Below are 19,348 nucleotides of genomic sequence, written 5' to 3' on the forward strand. Positions count from 1 at the left end.
AAGCGAGCTTGGGCAGGTAGCGTTGCGCTCTCACAGAGAGGCCGAAGATGCTCACTTGGCTTATGATCACAGCTGAGACCGTCGGTTAAGACACATGCAAAGAACAATTCCATCGACGCCGGCGCCTTGGTTAGACCTGGGAGGTGCAAACATACCGCGGTGTTCGTGTCGTGCGCCTTCGAATGCGGACCTCTCCTGGATTGAAGATACCATCGGGGGAAGAACATGATTTGCTGGTTAATTCTGGTTCAACGCATCACAATGGAGAGACTCTTGGGGTCTTTATCAATTCCATGGCCACTTGGAGAGAGACTTACTAGGGCATGAGAATTTCCTACCATTCAGGTCTCATGCCGGCCAGTCACCGTTGAGCCGTATGCCATTTGGGGACAACATATAAGTACGTCGTCTTTGCAGTCAGGCAGTGCCTACCGCGATGTACTACTATACTAGTAGAGTCTTGACCTTCCACTCTTAAGAGGATAACTCTCTTCATATTGTCCGGACCAGTCGCCCATGTCACCCCATTCGGTCTTAGATTTGGAGAAGAGATGTCTGGAGAATCCTGGACCAGGCCCACCCTCGATTTTTAGCTTGATCGTACCCCCATCGTTTATTAGGACGAGGGCTAGACAAAGGGACGAGGTGTAGGTACACGAAACTGACAAGCGACAACAGCCCTCGGGTACGCCTCATGGTACATCATTTAATACTCTACAAGATAATTTCTGTTCTTCCGACAGAACGTCTGTACAATGGTAGCGGTAGCCCCATGTCCTGAAGGGAATTGAGCTGTGCCACACGTGATGTGGCTGTACACTTTGGCATTATTGTCCATGCTAGGAGTGTCAGAGCCGCATCTGCATCAGATCGTTTTGGTCCCCGGTTATCTGGGCACTAGTCAAGGTTATCAACTGAACATGATGGCTCACCAAAAAGAAAAAAAAAAAAAAAAAAAAAAAAAAAAACCGTCAAGTGCTTGAGGCAACCCCGTTCTCGGTCATTAAGTTGCTGAGATAACACAGGCTCAACGGGGACGTTGGAGAATCCAGTTGCTTTCACCTGGCGTGGCAGTCCGAAGACGCACGTGTGTGTAGAATAAGTTTCAGTTCCAGCCGACCAACGCACGACCGAACGGCGGACCGAGAGTGAAACGACAGATAGCCACCTAATCAAGTCCAAGCAGATCGCTGACAGCCCACCAGCGGTCGGTGTGATTTTCAAGGGACAACTGAATGAAAAGTGAAATTCCCTCGAAGTCAAGAGAGATCTTTTTCTAGAAGGCCGACTGTGTTTCCGAACGCATATCACAGCACCCTGCCTGGGGAATGGCCAGACGTTGCCAGGCGTTGAGATGCTGGTTATAGTGATGTTCACCGGGCATGGAGGTTGGGGTTATCGGGTTCCTCAAAAAGGTACGTACCTGGGGCGTCCACTAGCATCCCTGCACCTCGCGCTTGCAATTGGTCGACCCCCCTTCCTTCCGGGCCCTCTTTCCACACAGTTTGAAAAAGTGTATCTGAAGCGGCTGCCCCAAAAACTTTTTTTTTCTTTCCAACCCATCTTCACATCCGTCTTGTGAAGGAAACCCCCGGAGGAAACCCAACTTCAAAGGGTTCTCTTTTTTCTCTTCTCCACTCGGAATTCACATTGGTACTCTTGTCTTCTCAGGATTCACTTCCCAGAGATCCAGAGCCTGCCCTTGATCCATTCCCACTCCACTATACCTAACTCACTTGATTGAGCGTTGGGCGAGCGAACACCCTATCCGTCGCGGTACTGTAGTGGCAAGACCTACGAGATTGGTCAACCAGGCAGGCCAACCAAAGTTACCTACATTACCAACCCAAACCCTGAGGCAACGCAACCTCCCACCTCACCCACCAGAGAGTGCGAGTGCGGACGCAGCAACGAGGGTTTTCGCCGGCCGCTTCGTTTTTTTTGCGACGAACCCACTTGGCCAGGTCCAACCCACCCACCAAGAGGAAATCCTCCACCCACCCACCACCGCCTTCACTCTCTCAACCAGAGACTCCATTCCAGTCTTTTTCGACTTTTACCGTCAGTGCAACGCGCATCGGTATCGGTCTCTCTCGGTTTTCACAACCGCCTAATCCAATCCGCCAAAAACCCACCCGCGGTTTTCCAACAGGCACTCTCTCTCTTTCGGCCGCCGCTCTTTTTGCGCGTCGAAATTGATCCCAGTCTTTGTGACTTTTGCCCCCACTGCGCGGCGACCTTCTGTCGAGTTTGATATTCGACATTCCCACCCCGGGATCACCACCACATCCTCGACCCTTTCCCCTCCTCACCCGCGCACCCAACCATCCACAAAGAAACCGGCTTTCGAGTCACCCGAGACCCTTATGACTTCCTCTGCGAGTCAACAGAACCAAAACCCGGCTCAACCTCCGTCCGCTCCTGCAGCAACGTCGTATGCTTCCGCAGCCGGTGCGAAGAAGCCGACAAGCACGCCGCTGATTGCGACGGGTTCTCAGCCCCCCGTCGTGGTTGGTTCCTCTGCCCAGAATGGCAAGCCTCAAGCTGCCCCGGTGAACGGCCGGCCCAACATCACCCCCGCCGTGCCCATCGCCAGAGGCAGCTCGGGCCTCAACGGAGCCTCTGCTGACCACTCTAGGAAGAGCTCCGTCACCATCAGCGCCGCTCCTCCCAGCCACAACGCCAACGGCGGTCCTGTCGGTGGCGCCAAGGCCATCCAGTTCGGCTTCGACGAGTCGCCTGCCATCACCCACAGCACTCCCCACGCTGCTGGCTCCGTTCCCATCCCGATTCCTGGCAGCAACGCCAGAGTTCCCTCTCCCGCCGCCTCGCCCTCGCCTATTCCCCAGGTGCCTCAGCAGAGCGGTGGCCAGCGGGCTCCCTCCAACATCTCTGCTCCCATGACGTTCGGCAGTTTCCCTGGTGACAACGATGTAAGACCTCCCCAAGCATATCTTCTGGAACACGCTTGCTAACCAATCCCCCTTTCAGCGCCACATGAAGCAACACTCCGTATCTCACAGCAACGGCCCGGTCCACACACGACGGGACTCGCAGGCCTCTGCCCACGGTGAGACAGTTGGCCACATGGCTAGCCATCGTGGTGGCTATCAGGGTCAGGGTCGTGGTCGCGGCGGATACAACAACTCGTACAACAACCCCAACATGGGATTCCCTCCAACCAGGTCCTACAACGGTCCCCAGCACAACGCTGGTCGTGGTGGCATGAACAACTTCCAAGGCCGCGGAGGCATGCAGCAGTATCCCAACTCTCCTCAGCCCCACCGTTCGAGCCCTGCTCCGGCTCACGCTGTGCCTACTCACGGCACCCCTACCATGGCCTCTGCCAGCCTGGCACCTACTCAGCCGCCCTTTTACCCCGGCATGAACATGTACCAGCAACAAGTAAAGCCCCCTTCCTTTTGCAACGATTATTCCTCTTTCAAACCTGTCAACAAGAAGAACAAAGGGACACGCCGGGATTCAGACAGTATCCATCCTAGGCACCCTAATCCTTCGCAGCAAAAGTCAAGTTCGAGCGATGATTCAACTCAGAAGCCTCGACGTCAGAGCAAGCGTTGGGCTTCCAAGGCAGATGGATACCAAGAAGTCGACGGTGGTCCGCCTCTGCCGGAATACTCAAACGCTCCGCCAGCTCGCTACGACTTTGTACCCCTTCGCTCCGTTCCTATGTTTTCTCCGCCATCGCTCGGCATTGACCTGTCACCCGAGAGCGGCCAATTCGAAAACGTGCTGACAAAACAAAAACAGGTGCCCGGATATCCTGCCCCTATGGACTATCGTGGTCCCGTATTTAACCCCTACAGCCAGCCCATGCCCTATATGGGCCAGCCGGTGCCCCATTTCCAGCCCGCATACGTCCCTCCTACCTTTGTACCTCAAGGACAGCCTGTTGCCCAACCGATGTCCCGTAACGCTTCACAGGTTTCTGATCGCCCGGCGTCGAGCACTGGCCAAGTCCAAGCGCCCGTCGTTGCGCAGAGCACCCCGACGCAGCGTCCTGCCCAAGCTGCCCCTGCCATTGTTTCCTCTAACTTTGCTAGACCCAAGAAGTCCGCAGGCATCACTATTAAGGATCCCAACGGCAACCCTCTCGACCTTTCGGCGATAAAGGGCCCTGTCTCCCCGGCACCCAGCATTCAGCAACAGTCCAAGACACCGCCTGTTGTTGCCTCGACACCCACACCCCCTCCCGCTAAGCCCACTGCCCCCTCCCACGGTCGTACCGAGAGCACAACTGGCAAGACTGCCGAGCAACTTCGCGACGAGTTTAAGAATGCGGTTCAGAAGGCCAAGACCGAAGCTCCTGCTGACAACAAGACCAACGAGGAAGAGGCCGCGAAGGCCGCTGCCGAGAAGGCTGCTGCCGAGAAGGAGGCTGCTGACAAGGCCGCTGCTGAAAAGGAAGCTGCCGACAAGGAGGCCGCAGAGAAGGCCGCAGCCGAGAAGGCTGCTGCTGAAAAGGAGGCTGCTGACAAGGCCGCGGCTGAAAAGGAAGCTGCCGAGAAGAAGGCAGCTGAAGAAGCCAAGGCCAAGGAGGAAGCTGAGGCTAAGGCTAAGGCTGATGCCGATGCCTCGGCCGCTGCTGCTGCCGCCGCCAAGAAGCCTGAGGCTAAAGAGGAGTCTGAAATTGACTACAACAACCTCGACTTCGCCAAGCTGACTGACAAGGAGCTCAACAACATTGATCACAGCAAGCTTAGCGATGAGCAAATGGACGCTTACTTCAACGAACTCGAGGAGAGAGATGCTCGCCGCGAGAAGGAGCAGGCCGAGATCTCCAAGAAGAAGGCTGCTGAGGCCGAAGAGGCCAAGAAGAAGGCTGAGGCTGAGCGCTTGGCCAACGCTGCCGAGAACGACCGCAAGCTCCGCGAGCAGGAACGTGAGATGGAGAGACTCGAGGAAGAGCGCGAGCGTAAGCGCAAAGAGAGAGAGTCTGGCCAGGGCGAGTCTGTCGCCGACCTTCTCACCAAGGAGGCCGATGACAAGAAGGAGACCGATGCTGCCTCCAAGACCCTCGGCAAGAATAAGCCTGCTGCTCTCAATCTTGCTCCCCTCAACACTAAGTCCGTTGAGGCGCCCCAGCCCAGCGCTGCTCTCCAGTCTCTGCGCTCCGCTCGCCTTCTCCCTGGCGTGCAGTATGATATCTACCCTGCCGGCATCGCTTCCCCCAACCCAGCCCTCAACCAGGCTGTTTCTAAGAAGGGCAAGATGTTCAAGTATGATGCCAACTTCCTTCTCCAGTTCCAGACTGTCTTCACGGAGCAGCCGTCTCCCGAGTTCCATCAGCAGGTTAAGTCTCTCATCGGAGATTCGGACGGTGGTCGCTCGGCCTCCGCTCGTACCCCTGGCGCTGGATCCCAGAGAGGCCGCGGCGGTGCTTCCGGCGGCGGCTTCCCTGCCATGGGCCAGTTCTCTGGCAAGCCTGCGCTGCCCCCTGGAACCACTTCGGCGGAGCGCTTCGCTATGTCGCAACAGGCTGGTGGTATGGGCTCTCTTGGCAGACCTGGCGCTATGGGCACTATGGCTTTTGGCCGCCAGGGCACATTCCCTGGCAATCTCAGCCGCACTCCCTCGTCTACTGCTACTCCTGACTCTCCTCGTCAGGGCAGCCGTCGCAAGCCGCGTGAAGGTTACTCCAAGAACGAGGCTCAGGCCGCCAAGAATATGCCGCTCACTGCCGGCATGGAGGTCAAGCCTATTACTGTGTCCGCAACAGGCTGGAAGCCCATGAGCATAGGAACTAAGAAGGCGGAGGCGCCTGCCCCCGGTCACTTGGATCCTGAGACCGTTCAGCGCAAGGTCAAGGCCGCTCTCAACAAGATGACCCCTGAGAAGTTCGACAAGATTTCCGACCAGATCCTTGAGATCGCTCACCAGTCGAAGAACGAGCAGGATGGTCGCACTCTGCGCCAGGTCATTCAGCTCACGTTTGAGAAGGCTACGGACGAAGCCCACTGGGCTTCCATGTATGCCAAGTTCTGCAAGCGCATGCTCGAGACCATGAGCCCCGAGATCCGCGACGAGAACATCATGGACAAGCAGGGTAACGTCGTCAGTGGCGGCGCCCTCTTCCGCAAGTACCTCCTTAACAGGTGTCAGGAGGAGTTCGAGCGTGGTTGGAAGGTGGATCTTCCGAAGCCCAAGGAGGGTGAGGAGGGCGACAAGAAGGCCTCCGAGGCTGTTCTCATGTCCGATGAGTACTATATCGCCGCCGCCGCCAAGCGTCGTGGTCTTGGTCTTGTCCAGTTCATTGGTGAACTCTTCAAGCTTGGCATGCTTACGGAACGTATCATGCACGAGTGTGTCCGCAAGTTGCTTGAGTTTACGGGTGTTCCCGATGAGGCCGAGATTGAGTCTCTCACCAAGCTCTTGAGGACGGTCGGTGGCAACCTCGACAGCACCGAAAAGGGCAGGCCTTTGATGGAAGTCTACTTCGGTCGCATCCAGCAGATTATGGATCTTCCTGACCTCCCAAGCCGTCTGAAGTTCATGCTTATGGACATTGTCGACCTTCGCAGGGCCCGCTGGGTTTCCAAGGAGGCCAACAAGGGTCCTAAGACGTTGGAGGAGATCCGCGCTGAGGTAAGACATAGAACATCATCTATTTGTTATTCCGGTATGATGATGCTAACTTAATATTTACAGGCTGAGGCTGCTGCCGCCGCAAAGGCGGTTGAGAATGCTCGCACCGGCCAGCGTGGCCTTGGAGGCCGTGCTGCTTCCGGTCGCGGAGATGCCAGGGGCTTCCCTTACAACCAGAGCATGACCAACAACCAGGTCGAGCTTGGTGATCTCAAGCGCTTGAAGGGCAACACCAGCCGCTCCGGTAGCCAGGGCATGTCTTTCGGCCCGCCTACGTCCATGTTCAATTCTAGGAGCAACAGTGGTCGTCGTCAGGTCGGTGGTCCTGGCGGTGCTTTTGGCCGCGGCGGTGATGACTCTGGCGGCTCATCCCGTACTGCTTCCATGCGCGGTAACGATTCGGTTTCCCACGCAAATGCTTTCAGGTATGATAATTGTGCCCCCTAACATGTTGAACCTACAAACTAACGTAATTCACAGCCTTCTTGCTGATGCTGGAGACCACCCCGGCTCCCCCCCTTCGGCCTCTGCCTCTCCGGCATTGTCCAAGGTGACACCCGATACCACGAATAATGACGAGAAGAAGGACGAATAAGGCAGATGGTTTTCTTTTTCTCTCTTACCCAAAACAAGTTCAACGGTGTGCCGCATCATGAGCACCCGGAACTGTCTCTGTGAGCATAGACCGGGCGGGTTTCTCCAAATTATGCATTTGCGCGGGTCGGGGATCATTCCAAAAGTTCTGCTTTATTACTTTAACTTTTTTTCCTCCATATCTCAGTGATACCTCTTCTTTTTCTCCCACATACATCAGAGAACAAGTTATTACCATTACCTTCCCCATACCATAGACTCAATTCCCCCTAAAACGGCGGACACAAAGCACCAGCAGCATGGAAGATGAAATCACGTTTTGAAGTTCGGATTATGAATGAGGATTTTATGATGAGAAAGTTTCGGACTGTGGGAACATGACAAACGATGTGAATGCAGGTATGACGGAAAAATATGTCTGAAACTTCTCTTGTCCACCGGCTTTCCTCTGCTTTTCTTTACCCACAGAACACACACACACACACACACACACACACACACACACGCATGGCTACACAGCTGGCGACAAAGGGTTGATCTGTTTTTCTTTTCGGGGGCGTTTCACGAAAATCAGGTTGGGCAATGACTCTGGTTTTTCGATGATCGATTTCTGCGATTTTTTTCTTTTTTTTTTTATTCCCGAACATCAATTTACTACTACTTCGACTTTTTAATAATTTTTTTCCTCTCTGTGTCGTCAAGTTTGTGGGTGACGGATAAAAATTGACATTTTCTCAGTCCAAAGGCTTTGTCTGTCTGTGAGTCTTGTTCTGTCCATGTGATACTGGTCTTTCCGCGGAGGTGGGTTCATTCGTTCGTCTTTTGGGAACTGCCTGTTGTAGACATTTGGGTTTGATGCGAGTTTTCCGGTTTCCATTTCGGATTGTGTCTTGTCACCGTCTTTGTTGTCCTCTCTTGCCGTGGTTTTTTTTAGGGTCTCTGCTGCGGTCCGTTGGCAGCGGTGCTTTGATTCTCCTTACGCATCATCATCATCACGTTGGCCGTGGAGAGACTATGGGCAGCGAAGGAGCGATGACTGTGGCGAGCTGGACGAGAAGCATGGCTGATTTGGTTCGGTTCTCTTGTATGTGCGTTTTTGGCTTTGCAAACCTGGTGACAAAATCTTCCATTCTTGTACGTACGATTTATACGCAAATACACGGGCTTAATCTTTCTAGTCCTCTTCCATAATCTTTGTGACGTGTGGTAATAGTGTGTTGTATCTTATGGTGAGCTGTTCACAGCAGGACCTGATCAGCATGTCTCCAATTCAAACGTCCCGGGAGACCCGTTGAAACTTTCATAGTACCAGATGGATGGAATTACTTTGTCTGATGTCGTCCGCCCCCAATTGTTGAGTTACTCAGTTATCGTTTACAGCCCATCGAGGTTCACTCTTAATCCCGGACCTGTCAAGCAAGGTAAGCGTGTATGGACTACTTCGAAGTCGACTATGCTAACTTTCGTCTATGGCCCTTCTCAATCGACTCGCTCACTCGCTCCGTGATCATCACGGCCGAGGCCCATGTGTCGTGTTCGCATCGAAAGCAAGGCCAGACGCGATCGCTTTTATTGATCCAAGTTGCCTTGGAAGCCTCCACCCCAAAAGGGGGTTCTCATCCATGCGGTAGTGTAGTCATCTCTGCCACTAACATCAATGCTTACATCATGCAAAATGTGTTGTCAACTGAATGCGGTTCAGAATCTCAATACGAAATTTGTGGACTTTGTGACCATGTCGGGCGATGGTTCATACGTACGAGCCAGCTTCTTTACCCCAAAAAAAAAAAAAAAAAAATGAAGCTGGAATGCATGATGGAAAAACCTGTTTTACTAATGGACCTATTAAACCATCCATGCTAAGTACTAACCTTGAGTAGGTTGTCCAATAACCAATGCTGCTTGGAACCGACATAAATTAAGGCGAGCAGTCCGCGTTGCCAAGGGGGGAGGGAGGAGGAGGGGGAGAGAGAGGGCTGAGCATACATACCGCTTCTACACCTCTGCTGGGATATAACTTGTTAGCGTGGTTTCTCGGGATGCACAAAGAACCTTGATGTTGGCACAAGAAATAGCCAGCTGATCGTCAGCCCGTTCCCAAGTTTCTTGTAGAGCTACCGTACCATGCTAACAAGTTATATTTCAGCAGAGGTGTATTCATAATCCATAACAAATATGTTCCCTTTTTCAGTGAAAAAGATGGCTTATGCAGGCAGGCAGTTTTGGCCTGCTCTTTCCTGGCTGCACCTATAGGTACATAGCATCTTGTCAACAGGATTCGCTCACAATCCCTAGCATAATCCACAAAGCATACCGTGGTATCGTTTACCGTCATGGTTTCTCTCAAGCAAGCAAAGCGACGTGGGGTGAAAAGTCAAAGTCATGGGACCACCAGGCAGAGGAGATTCTGTTTTGAGGAGCTCGTTTAGTTCATTTACCTCCTTGTTTTAGGAACCCTGTTCATACGTAGTCCGTCGATTCGCTTCCTGTGTAACGCCTGTTGCGTTGTTTGGTTGCCGTGCTCTACGTGTACGCAGTACACACCTGTCAAAAAAGAAAAAGAAGAAAAAAAAAGAAAAAAAGAAAACCCTGGGAGGCGAGCGGGATTGCGTAGGATTGACCTGTTTGCTGACATGTGATAGAACCGGTCAGCGGTAAGATTCAGGGCTGAATGGATGAAAAGAGGTTGCAGATGCCGGGCTGCGTGGTGGGTGGAGTGATTTAATTGATTGATCTGATCAATGTGGTGTGGGTCTGTGCAGAGTAGTAGGTGTAGTGTAGAAGTGTAGGTATTCAGATATGTAACAGAAAGGGCTGTCCGGTGACTAGAAGGTAATCTGGACTTGCATCATAGATCTAAGGTAAACAGATTGGAACACTGAAAGAAGTTTAGTTATTTAGTGTTGAGACTACTTGGTCATTCTATAGCATCTGTGCTCACGTGTTGCGTAATGTTTCTCCGCAAAAAATGGACGACATTGCTGCTTTGGTGTTTTGGTACAGCGTCACCTGCCATGAAAATGAGAGGCGAATGAACTGAGCGTCGGGCAATCATCGGCAGAAACTGATCGTCCCGTGTTCAGGGCAAGCAACAACGGGAGATGAACCCCGCTTTCAAATAAGCCTCAACCATTCCTTCTTGTTGCAACGTTTTGTTTTGCCTGGGAAGGAAGGTTCGACGGACAGAGCGTCTGGTTGCAGTTGTGGCTTCTCTAGTCGTTTGTATGGTCCCTGAAACGGCAAGTGCCTCGGGCAATTAAAAAATAACGGAAACAACGGGCAGGAATTCGGACCAGGAGTGACCTCGGGCAACTAAACAGTGGCAATTCATTCCCACTTCCCTTGGCAAGAGACCTACCTAGTCTTGGCGTTTGCAACTTGCAGTAGCGACATGCTATTTCCAGGGCAATCGACAGTCATTGGTTTTGCATCCTTCTTTGGATTCGGGTGCGGTGACCGACGATGAGAAAATGTGGAAAGCTGAAGAGCAAGGCACGAGCGCATCTCCTCCTGAGTTATCTTGATGCTCACTGGATGGTGTTGCCTGTCTCCGCATCTTCGGCTGTGAATCCGCGTGGATGCAACTGCACTGTAACTGCAGCGTAGCCCAGTGTACCAATGATGGGCCATCACAGGGTGCGTCTGGTGCATCTGGTGCACCTCGGATGCATCCCGTACCTAGTGTAGGTAGTCTGGTAGTGTTTCCCCATACATTGGCGCGGTGGGCAAAAACAACGGGTACTGGGTGTTGATGTTGGCGATCATTGATTCATATCACGACTTCTCAAACTGCCACAAAATCCGGGGTTGTTGTGTGGTTGGGTGTGTCCAGATGAACCAAACGGGGAACGCAAAGTCAGACCATCCCTTGGAACCCTTGGGAATACATGCCATATCCCTGACCCATGTTCTTATTTCCTCTCTCGTCTCCCTTCCGCGTGCTTAAATCGAGCTAGACGGATATAACTCCTTTTAATCCTTAATTTCCATATAAACTTTTTTTTTTTTTCTCTCTCTTGTCCCGCACACTCGTCAGCTCTGAATTCTTGTTCCTCCTTCACACCCAGCAAGCTATAAGCATTGGGAAGCGGGGTGTTGTTCAAGTTCTTACTCACTCACTTACCTACCTTCCGATCCATCACTTTGCATCCCAAGACTGACCTATCAAGATTCTTTGTACCACCACAACCAGCAGCTCAGCTGTTTCCCGATTCTTCGAGGCGCTTTGGATTCACCGAGTTGGGCATCCTCTTTGGACATCAACGCGCTTGCCATTGATTTATCCGGCTTGCAGCCATCCCGGTTCTGAAACAATATAGACGCCAGTCGGCCGACCTCTGTGTCTCGCAACTGTGGAGGAGAAACAGTACGCTGGATATATATTCGTACAGTTTCCCTTGCTCCCCGAGCCTCTATATGCTCCAATTTTCAGCCCTTTTTGAGTTTCGTTAAGCTTCAATAAGGTTGATAACGCCTTTGTCTACATCGATTCAGCACCAGCGTGGCACGGGACGGCACGGCACGGCAAGCAAGCCACCAGGGGCAGTTTTTACCAAGATGGACCAAACCTCCAATGGCGGGACTCAAGAAGGTCCCAAAATCATCCGCCCAATCCCTCGACGACCCTTCAGCCTAGCATCACCACCAACCATCTCTCGTAAGGATGAGTCTCCCTCCCCAGCTCCTGGAAGAGACTCCAACACTTCGCCCCAACCACGCATCACAGCCGCCGACCTCCGCTTCCTCCTGGACCCTCGATCTCCCTTCAACAGCAGCGCTTCTCCCGCTGGCAGCGGCGCCGTCACCAGCGGTCTTGATTCCTCCAACCTCAGCAGAGCTACCTCCTTCCGGAACCTAACCTCTTCGACTCTCTTCGGCATCTTCTCCGACCCCGGTGAGCTCGGGATGGCCGCCACCACACCCAGCGTAAGTCGGTCAGCATCGAACCTACGCCATGGACTTTACTTTGGCAAGCAGCTCCAGGAGGAAACTGAGGACGAAGACAACGTACTAGGCATTGCCGGGGACGCCAGGGACGATGAAAATGACGAGGACGAGGACGAGAACTACCAGGAGACCATCACCCTCCGCCCCAAGCGCCAACGACGAGTTTCTTCCATAACATCCACCATCCCCCCCTTCAGAGGTGAACCCTCGTCATCAGACATCAACAGCAGCAACGACAACCCAGTAATGGGCCTGCTCTGGTCATTACTCCGGACCACTCTCCTCTTCGCTCTCGGCGCGGGCTACGGCGTGCTCGTGACTCGCTTGCCCAACGGAGATAGCGTCACGGGCGGCTACGGCTGGCGGTACCTCACCTTCTGGGGAGCGGCCGGCGTAGTGTTGGGCAGGCTACTTCCCTGGTTTGATCAAGTATGGGAGGAAACGTTTGGAAAGAGGACTAGGATGACCAAGAAAGAGAAGGAAAGGCGACGAGCTGCTGCTGCTGCAGAGGCCGCCGCCGCTCTCTTGCAACAAGCTCCTCCACCGTCGTCAAGGACTTTTCCAAGGAAGACACCAGTCACCACCACCCTCCCTGTTGAGACGGATTCCAACAGCGGAGGCGTCACCAGCCCGCCCGAAGCGGACTGGCCCCTCGTCGTCCGCAGTATCGGCGCCTTTGTTGGCATTGTCTTCGCCATCCGCCGTCTACCTTGGGCCTCGACCATGCAAGTATCCATCACCCTGGCGCTTGCGAATCCGTTCCTGTGGTACCTGATCGACCGCTCCAAACCCGGGTTCCTTCTCAGTGCCGCCGTGGGCGTTACGGGATCCGCCATCCTGATGGGGTTGGGTAACCCCGATATGATGCCTGCACCCGTGGCTGGAGCTGGGTATCACGACCATCATTTTCTGACGACGAGCGGGCAACCTGCGATGGACGTGCTTAATGGGACTACATCCGGGTTGCCTCGGAGCGCAGCAGCGAGGATGAGTGGTATGGGAGGGGCGAGCAGCGAAAACGCGGCCGTCATTGAGACGGGTATTTGGATGCTCAGTGTGCTGTTTTGCAGTTGCGTGTGCTTTGGAAACATTGGGAGGAGGTTGGCGCTGAATAAGTCGGCTGCTTCCAGGGGGAGATGGGGTGGTGTTAGGTGATTTCGTCATTGATGTATCACATCACATCAAGGGCACAATGGAATGACTTTCATGGAAGTCATTTCAATCTATCTTTTACTCATGCAGCGGGAATGATTCAACACACATCCATCAAGAATGGTCGGCTATCAACTCTGTACTTCTATTCAGCAGTCCCATCGGGGACAATTGCATTGCACCATTATACCATTGGACTCCAACAAGACTATTGAGTATATGGAGTTGTTTCTTACATCTTGTTTATCTTAGCCTGGCCTAGATCCATAGATCCATGTTATGTCTCTATCATATTGACCCCCGAACGAGAACCGAAAGGAAGGAAGAAGTAAAAAAAAAAGGCGAAAATAAAGGATGCCTGAAAAAAATTCATTCCACCTGAGCTTGGTGGAGGTATACGTGATGTGTTGACAAGAGTGGGATTCGAACCCACGCCCTTTCGGACCACGGAACTGAGTTTTAACTCGGATTAAGGGTTAACCTTAACGTGGCGCCTTAGACCGCTCGGCCATCTTGCCTATTATTGTATGTTCGGCTCGGGTGTATGGGCTATAACGTTGTGGTGTGGTAGCTGTGGATGTGGGTGGGGATTAGGGTTGAGGCGAGGGTCGGGGATATATCCCTGCCCTGTGAGTGGGAGTGAGATATACCATAGAAAATGGTAGATCGGGCCAACACTATCCTAGACTGGTTACATCACGATATATAAAGGGGTTGACGGGTTGACAATATTCGCAAACGTAGGGCATTGGAAAGAAGTTATAATCATTCAAGAAAACAAGCGGTGGTTCGGAAACAAGCCCAATCCTTAACGCCGATGTCGACAATATGAACACTGGAGGGAAACCATCCGCTCAACTTTAGTACCCATTTTCACACATACCCATCCATCTTTCCTCTCCACGCCCACTCACTGAGGAACAAACCCCAACTTGGCAAAAAGCGTATCCATCGCCACCCACCTCCGTCCACATTTATCCAAATACTTTTCCACCACGCCCTTAACCGTACCGAACCTAACACGATTATGTTCCGCCATGATGGCGACCCTCTCCCTCTCCTCTGCACTTAGCTTAGCAGCATCCGCATCCTCATCATTGTTCTCCTTGGCCTTGCTCTTCGCCTTATCCACGTCCCACAGACTAGCAAAGTACACCAGCTGGTTGTAGATGTCCCGTTCCGTGTATTCATACCGCATCCGGCCGCCGCACTCGCCGCGCGCCAGACCCTTGGATCCGAGACAGCGGGTGCCGTAGACGGAGATTTGGCGCGTGCGGTTGCCGCAGGAGGAGTCGTCGCAAACGAGCCAGCCTTCGTAGTAGCGCGCTGTTTGGGCGCGGACGGCGGCTTCAACTTGGGCGACGACGCTGAGCGTGGGGAGGACGTATTGGCATGAGGGGCATTGAATGCCGGAGGGCGTGACGTTGTTGATGGATGATGGGGAGGCGAGGCCCTCGAAGGAATGCGAGGTTTTGCACTTGCGACAGCGGAGAGAGAGGCGCGCACAGGACTGGAAGCGTAGGGAGTCGGGGATTTGGGACTCGAGAGGGTGGATTTCGAGGTCCTGTGGGCCTGAGGAGTTGTTGTTGGTGTTGGAAGAGTAGCGGCGGACGTCGAGGCCGAGGTTTTCTGCGAGTTGGGAAGTTGACGTGCCGACAATGTTGGCGCAAAGACGCTCGACTGGAGGGAAGATTTGCTTGCCGATGTACCATTCTACGTCCGGAGACAGGCCAGATTCGGCCTTGAGCACGTCTTGAGGGGTGTAGGCACGCTTGGCGACGGCTTCTGAGGTGGTCTTGCTGTCGCCTGTGATGATGTACGAGATGACGTCGCCCTTGCGGATGGTCTTGCCCTTGGCCAACTCGCGAAGGGCGACTTGGACCTGTGGCATCGAGTCGGCATTGGGATAATCCTTGGGCGCCTTACCAAGCTGAGTAGAGATGATGTACTTTTGCACAGGGACGGCACCATCGCGCATCTTGGCAGATATGTCACGAAGGTACTCGTGGATGCGTTGGACAGACACCTCAGTATCGTCACCCGAGAGGATCTCGGTGAGGATACGGTTGGAGATCTCCTTGGATAGCCCGCAGTACTCACGACGCTTCATATCGAGACCCTTGACCTCCATCTTCTCAACCCATTTGCCGTTGACCTCGACCATGTTGATAGCAGCATACTTCTTCTTGGCTTGGAGGAGGATGCGCCGGAAGACGTTGTCGATATCAATCTCAAGGAGGCGGTACCGCTCGTTGACGGCCTTCTTGAACTCGTGGCCGACACGCAGGGCTTCAGCAACGTTGTCCTTGTTCGCGTTGATCATGACGGAATCCGTGTCACCGTAGATGACCTGGAGCGAGTTGCTCTCCGCCAATTCCTTGGTGCTTCGCAGAATCTCACGACCCTTGTAGGTGGTGAGCACGGCAAGAGGACGGGCGTAGAAGCGCGACTTGGTATAACCAAGACAGCCGTACATGGAGTTGGCAGTCAACTTCAAGGCGAGCTGCTTGATATCCCAGGTGGCGAGCTCTTCAGGTGTGGCATTCTTGTCTTTCATCAGAGACTTGACCTGCCTACGTCGGCTAACAAGTGTGGCAATCAGCTTGGGAAGAATGCCCTGCGCCTGTTCCTTGGGAACCTCGGGAACAGCATCATCGTCCTCGGACTACTTTGCGTTAGCTTGTGACGTCAACTAAGGAGGGACTCTGACTTACCAGTGATGTTCGATCAACTGTGGTAAAGCAAATGTTGTACTCTTGGATGATGGAAGGGTAAAGGGAGTTGAAGTCCATGACGAGAACGAACTTGTCATAAAGACCCTTTTCTGGCTCGAAAACCAAACCACCCTTGTATTTGTCCTTCTTCTTTCCTCCTTCTCCGCCTTCCTCTTCTGCGTTTTCCTCCTCGATGCGTTGCCGACCCTTGAAGGTCTGCTTGTCCGGGACGACATATTTGTTGCGGTGGAATTCGTGAAGCAAAATGTATTCGTTCCGCTCAGCACGCGTACCGGTAAGTGTTCTTGCCCACGAGTTACCAGCCAGGTTGGTGAGAACCTTGGTAAGAGGAAGAATTTGAGTCCTGAGTGCAAGAGCCGCGATGAAGTAAGTGTCAGTCTCGGCGTGGGAGATGTAGTCCATCAAACCATGCTTGTCAGCGTTAGCCCACGTCTTCAGGGCGACTTCGTTGTCGATATCCCTCCTACGACTTTCGCCTCCCAGATACAGACTGCACATCTCGGTCAAGGACCAGGTCTGGCACTTGGTCATTACTGATTTACCGGCATCGTTAGCAAGATCGCATAGCAGACGGCCAGACATTATCTGACGTTCGGCAAATACATTGCCACCCATCTTAACAATGGATGAGGGCCACTGAGAGCGCCTGAGTCTACCCAAACGAGACCATTGATGTGTCTTTTTCTCGTGCAGCCGGTTCAGCAAGATGCTGTAGTCAACACCTTCTAGCTGGTGGCCAAGGATAACGTCTGGATCGACAACATCGATCTGTGCGAGCAAGAAATTCAAGATCTCGTGTTCCTGCTTGAAGAGCTTGAGCACACCTCTGTTTCTTTCCTTGGCAAGCGTCTCGAAGCCGATAGGAAATGCGCTACCGTAAGGTCTAACAGCGGTGAAACTACGAGAAGCAAGCTTGTCTGGGGGAGTGGTGTCACTGAGCGACACATCAAAGTAGACTCTCCCGCTAACCGCCAAAATCTCCTGCTTATTATCCTTAGGGTTGAACGCTGTGCGCATAGCCAGGCTTAACAACGTCAAAGGAGGAGGCTCAATGCTCTCGGCGTTATCCGGAACCGACACCATGTTGGGATGTTCTACCAGGACCTCCAGCTTGCAGTGCGAAGCATTCCTCAAGGAAGTGAAGTCTGCATCCTCAATCTTGAGCCAGCAGGGGCCCATGATGTTCTTCCAGAGCACAAACTGCTCGAACAGAGCGGTATTGGTACCAAAGACGTGGGAAAAGGTTTCGCCTTTGTGGGTGGGTTCCATCGCAGGCTTGGTATATGGGTAGAAGAGCTTCAAATACTGGCTCTCCTTAGGAACATCGGGAAGCTCAAATGCGTACTTGCGGGTGCAAGCCTTGATCTTGTGCATGCCGACATTCATTTTGGTCATGATTTCATCAACCTCGTTGTAGACGTCCATCATTTCCACCTCTTCTGTTGTCTCCTCGCCACCTCGCACACGGTACTTGCGCGGCAGGAAAAAAAGTTTCCGAAGAATGTTGTCAACCTTGACAAAGCAGCTGACGTAGGTTTTGGTCTTCTTGTTTAGGACCTTGCCAAACAAGCATAAACTGCCGTTGACCTCTGTGTAGTCTGTCCAGAACATGTTCAAGCTGCCGTCTTCTTCGATAGCGTCCTTGTAGTCAATCTTGCCAACGCTCCTGCCCTCGCTTTGTGACATGGATACGACATTGAGCTTCTGATTGATCTCATTCCAGGAAGCAGCGTCGACCTCTGGCGCTGGTGCCCTTGCGGGTGACGAACTGGCCGGGACGGGCTCTGTCTTGAGAATCTTTTTGATTTGACGGGATGCTGATATGTTGACGCTGGCGGCTGTTACCGCGCCAGTATGGGCAACCTCCATCATGTCCTCATCTTCGTCCTCATCATCCTCATTCTTTTTGGGTTCCGGCCTGCCAAACGTCCTCCGTGTTGCTACTTTTGCGGCCGGTGAGGAGGGCATGATGGCATCGCTCATAAGATAATCGGAAACTGGTGCAGGTTCGTCGTCCATAGCAGGCAGGTAGTCGTCGTCTGGTAGAAGGTCGTCGTCTCCTGCTGGGGATGATGCCCGATCATCGACCGTCTTGGCTCTCTTTGCCATGGGTGGCCGAGGTTCCCGTACCGGGGAGAGCACCCGGACCTTCCTCCTCTCGACTGATCGATCTCGCTTCTTGGATACTCGTGTGGCCGGGACGGGGATTTGTGCAGTGACCTGGTCGATGAGGTCGTCCAGGAACTTTTCATCTTCTTCTGTTTTGATGACCTTTTGTTTTGGTGGGGCTTTGACGGCGCCTTTCGTGAAGTATTCGGTGATGTTTCTGTCATTGGCATCTCGTTTCGCATCTTCTTGTTCCTTTTGTTTCTTGGCTAAGAGGGAGGAAGACGAAGGTCAGTACCAGAACCAGAGTGCTTTACGAGCTGCTCCCATAATCGGGTTTTCAACATCTCAATTTTGCTCACACTTGCGCGGCTTGCTGCCAGGTAGGCCTAATTCCTCCTCGCTGTCACTGTGGTATTGGGGGAGGCGGTCCCATTCTTCGCGGCCGTCGTCGGCGTAACCCTCGCCATTGTCGTCAACCACGAAATCGTCCTCGTTCAAGCGGTCTCTGACAATCTTCTTGTACTGGTTCTCGTCGACTTCTTCGTAGAGCTCGTCGATCTCGCCGACGTCGTAGGTCTTCTTCTTGCCGGATTGGCGCAGTTCGCGCAGCTCAGCGTACTTGTCTCGCTTGGCTACTCGTCTGGACATTTTGACAGGCCGTTGTGATGTTGCCTTTAGGATTGGAGATTGGATGGTGACGAGACAACAGAGGAGCACCAGGCCAACACTCTGGAGAGAATATCGACGGGGCCACCGGGATGTGGTAGTGTTGGTGACAGAGAAGAGGATTATAGTGGGATTACAGGGTTCAATTGGTCCCCTCCAGTAACAAAAAGAAAGACGCGCTTAGTTTCGTTACTCGTCGCGTACTTTACTGTAAACTGTAAGCGCGAACCCTTGTCCTCGTCACGGTCGTGTTTAAGAGGTGGGGCAGTTCTGCTGCTTTGGTCTAAGCGGATAAGGAAAGCAACGTACCGACCCTCGTGTGTACCTTTCAGCAGCGGGGCCCCTGGCAGTGTACCTGATGCCGACCCCAGACCCACCGCATCTCCAAAGGTGCAAAAGGCCGCGGCAGGCATTTTTGTAGATCAGTCTCCAAAATTTCGGAATGTCATCCTAACTTTTGGCCATCATTCACGGTCGCCATCTCAGCATCATCCTCCGTCCAGAGTCCAGGGCAGTTGTGCGCCCGCCACAGTAAAATA

The 19,348-nt window shown here is 53.1% G+C and overlaps 3 protein-coding genes across 3 annotated transcripts; 2 read left to right on the plus strand and 1 right to left on the minus strand.

Annotated features, from left to right (window-relative positions):
- Positions 1-2,366: 2,366 nt before the first annotated feature.
- On the plus strand, positions 2,367-7,554 carry NEUTE1DRAFT_146040 (uncharacterized protein; the record flags this gene model as incomplete). The annotated part of the gene is made up of 4 exons (XM_009852248.1): positions 2,367-2,933; positions 2,992-6,606; positions 6,670-7,031; positions 7,087-7,554. 4 exons carry the CDS (start codon positions 2,367-2,369, stop codon positions 7,199-7,201), a joined length of 4,659 nt encoding a protein of 1,552 aa, XP_009850550.1.
- A 4,106-nt stretch (positions 7,555-11,660) lies between these two features.
- Positions 11,661-13,597, plus strand: NEUTE1DRAFT_80982 (uncharacterized protein; the record flags this gene model as incomplete). The annotated part of the gene is made up of 1 exon (XM_009852249.1): positions 11,661-13,597. The coding sequence occupies one exon, from the start codon at positions 11,758-11,760 to the stop codon at positions 13,300-13,302; it is 1,545 nt and encodes a 514-aa protein (XP_009850551.1).
- Positions 13,598-14,050: 453 nt separating this feature from the next.
- On the minus strand, positions 14,051-18,791 carry NEUTE1DRAFT_146042 (uncharacterized protein; the record flags this gene model as incomplete). Its single annotated transcript, XM_009852250.1, has 3 exons — positions 14,051-15,964; positions 16,014-18,409; positions 18,503-18,791. 3 exons carry the CDS (start codon positions 18,789-18,791, stop codon positions 14,210-14,212), a joined length of 4,440 nt encoding a protein of 1,479 aa, XP_009850552.1.
- Between the last annotated feature and the right edge of the window lie 557 nt (positions 18,792-19,348).

The sequence above is a fragment of the Neurospora tetrasperma genome (genome assembly GCF_000213175.1).
Source record: "Neurospora tetrasperma FGSC 2508 unplaced genomic scaffold NEUTE1scaffold_3, whole genome shotgun sequence".
Taxonomy (NCBI): domain Eukaryota; kingdom Fungi; phylum Ascomycota; class Sordariomycetes; order Sordariales; family Sordariaceae; genus Neurospora; species Neurospora tetrasperma.